Consider the following 2525-nt stretch of genomic DNA (forward strand, 5'->3'; position numbering starts at 1 on the left):
TGCAGTCCCCGCACAGACACTGTGACCGCAGGGGACCAGCGCCCATCAGCTCTCGATCCATGCAGACGACGCACGGCTGCCCGCGCTCTCCGACGGCATCATCGTATCGCTGCTGAAGCTTCTTCCGCAGCTCGCTGAAGCTCAGCCGCTCCTTGATCTTCTCCCGCCAGCACTCTCGCATGATCGCATACACTGCTGGAGGGCATGCAGCAGGAGCCGCTAGTCGCTCCCCGTCCACAACCTTGGGTCCTACAAGCTCATCGTCGGTGATGGCCCAGTAAGGGACTTTGCCGTAAGTCCAGACCTCCCACAGCGTCACCCCGAACGCCCACACGTCGCTCTTCTCCGAGTAGCGATGTCTCAGCAAGCTCTCCGGCGCCATCCATCGCGCCCGTCCAGCCCTCGAGCCTGCCGAGCTCTCGCTCCCTACCCGACTCACTCCGTCACCGCGCGAGCCCATGATCCATCGCCCGTAGTCGGCTACCTTGACCCTCACTCCGAGGTGATCCTGCCCTTGCAGACTCCAGACAAGCACGCTCCTCGCCGCCAGCTCCCGGTGTACAACCCCGTGCAGCGACAGCTGCTCCATCCCGTCGCAGATCTGCCTCGCCACCTCCAGCTGCACCAGCTCGCCCACCGTCTCCTCCTCCTCCGCGAAGCTGCGCAAGGTCCTCTCGAGAGAGCCCTGGCAAGCGTACTCAGTCACCAGGCAGTAGTCGCCAGAGCTTGGCTCGACGGTGACGGCGAGGAGGCCAAGCAGGCTGCGGTGACGGCCCAGCTGGTGCCAGGTCTTGACCTCCTGCTCGAGAGCTTGTCTGCTGGCAGTGTCTCCGCTGCCTCGGATACGTAGGATGGCCACGTCAGCGGTGCTGGCGTGCGGCTGCAGCCAGCGAGCCTTGTAGACGAGCTTGGAGGAGCCTGAGCCGACCTGACGACTGTCGACCAGGCTGTCGTAGTCCACCGATGGCACGCTGCCCAGCTGGAGACGAGAGGATCACATCAGTCATCGACCCTCATACAGACACAAACAGGACCTGAGCAACAGCGCCCTGCTGGTTGTCGACGTCAGACGCCTGCTGCTCCGCGTCTCTCTGCTGGCGCTGGTGCTTGCGCTTACGCTTCTTCGTCTTGTCGCTTCTACACCTCTCATGTCGCTCGATCCCCTCCTGCGCGGGCTTGACGCTGCCTTGCAGTGCCGCTGACAGAAGCTCCCCGCTCCATAGCCGCCGCATCCAGCCCTCTATCTTGCTCGCCAGCTCCTCGTCCTGCCTCTCTCGCGCTGCCTCCGCAGCTGTTCGTCCCAGCGAGTCTCGCAGCTCCCCGAGCTCTCCGCCCCCGACCTCCAGCAGCCTCTCACAGACAGACCAGACGCCTCGCGCCGCCGCCACGTGCAGCGCCGAGCCATCGGACTCCGTGACACACTTGATAGACATGCAGGTCACGAATCACTATGACCTTGTAGACACTATGAGCTCGTTCACCTAAATCAAGACAAGCATTCTGCGTCATGCTTCCAAGGTCCCACACCCTCAAGGTACTCATCCCACTCCCGCTGACAGCCGTCTTGCCGTCCTCGCTTATCGCCACGCTCGTCACCCAACCACTATGACCCTCAAGACAAGCCTTCTGCGTCATGCTCACAAGGTCCCACACCCTCATCGTCTCATCGTTACTCCCGCTGACAGCCGTCTTGCCGTCCCCGCTGATCGCCACGATCCCTACCGCTTTACTATGACCCTGAAGACAAGCCTTCTGCGTCATGCTCACAAGGTCCCACACCTTCAAGGAGCTTGTGCAGCCGCTGACAGCCGTCTTGCCGTCCTCGCTGATCGCCACGCTCCATGCCCACTCACTGTTATCTTCAAGACAAGCCTTCTTCGTCATGCTCACAAGGTCCCACACACTCAAGGTTCTAAACCAGCTCCCGCTGACAGCCGTCTTGCCGTCCCCGCTGATCGCCACGCTGTTGATCGGACCACCATCACCCTGAAGACAAGCCTTCTGCGTCATGCTTCCAAGGTCCCACACCCTCAACGTTTCATCGTAGCTTCCGCTGACAGCCGTCTTGCCGTCCTCGCTGATCGCCACGCTCCATGGCGTACTCCTATGACCCTCAAGACAAGCCTTCTGCGTCACTCGCTCCCAAGGTCCCATACCCTCAGCGTCTCATCCCAGCTCCCGCTGACGGCCGTCTTGCCGTCCCTGCTGATCACCACGCTCGTCACCCAGCGATTATGACCCTCAAGACAAGCCTTCTGCGTCATGCTCTCAAGGTCCCACACCCTCAGCGTCTTGTCGTCACTCCCGCTGACTATGGTCGTGACTCTCGCTGGTCCTACTGGATGCTTCTGCTTCAGTCGCTCTGCTCCTGCACTCACGGCCAGCGCTCTCACTTGGACCTCATCTCCTCTCTCGATCGCTTCGATCAGCTGCTGCCGCTTCCTCTCGTCCTCCTCCATCCTCTCCCGCTCGTCGTCGGAGACCAGGCTCATCCTCCTCCTCGCTCGTCCTGCAGCCCCAGCACA

General features: G+C 61.8%; 2 protein-coding genes across 2 annotated transcripts; both read right to left on the reverse strand.

Moving 5' to 3' along the window:
- Window positions 1-136: 136 nt before the first annotated feature.
- Window positions 137-772, reverse strand: GUITHDRAFT_44551 (hypothetical protein; the record flags this gene model as incomplete). The annotated part of the gene is made up of 1 exon (XM_005818474.1): window positions 137-772. A coding segment is annotated over one exon (636 nt), but the record flags the coding sequence as incomplete, so codon positions are not given.
- Window positions 773-1521: 749 nt separating this feature from the next.
- Window positions 1522-1788, reverse strand: GUITHDRAFT_57479 (hypothetical protein; the record flags this gene model as incomplete). Its single annotated transcript, XM_005818475.1, has 1 exon — window positions 1522-1788. A coding segment is annotated over one exon (267 nt), but the record flags the coding sequence as incomplete, so codon positions are not given.
- Window positions 1789-2525: the final 737 nt, after the last annotated feature.

The sequence above is a fragment of the Guillardia theta genome (assembly GCF_000315625.1).
Source record: "Guillardia theta CCMP2712 unplaced genomic scaffold GUITHscaffold_303, whole genome shotgun sequence".
Classification (NCBI taxonomy): Eukaryota; class Cryptophyceae; order Pyrenomonadales; family Geminigeraceae; genus Guillardia; species Guillardia theta.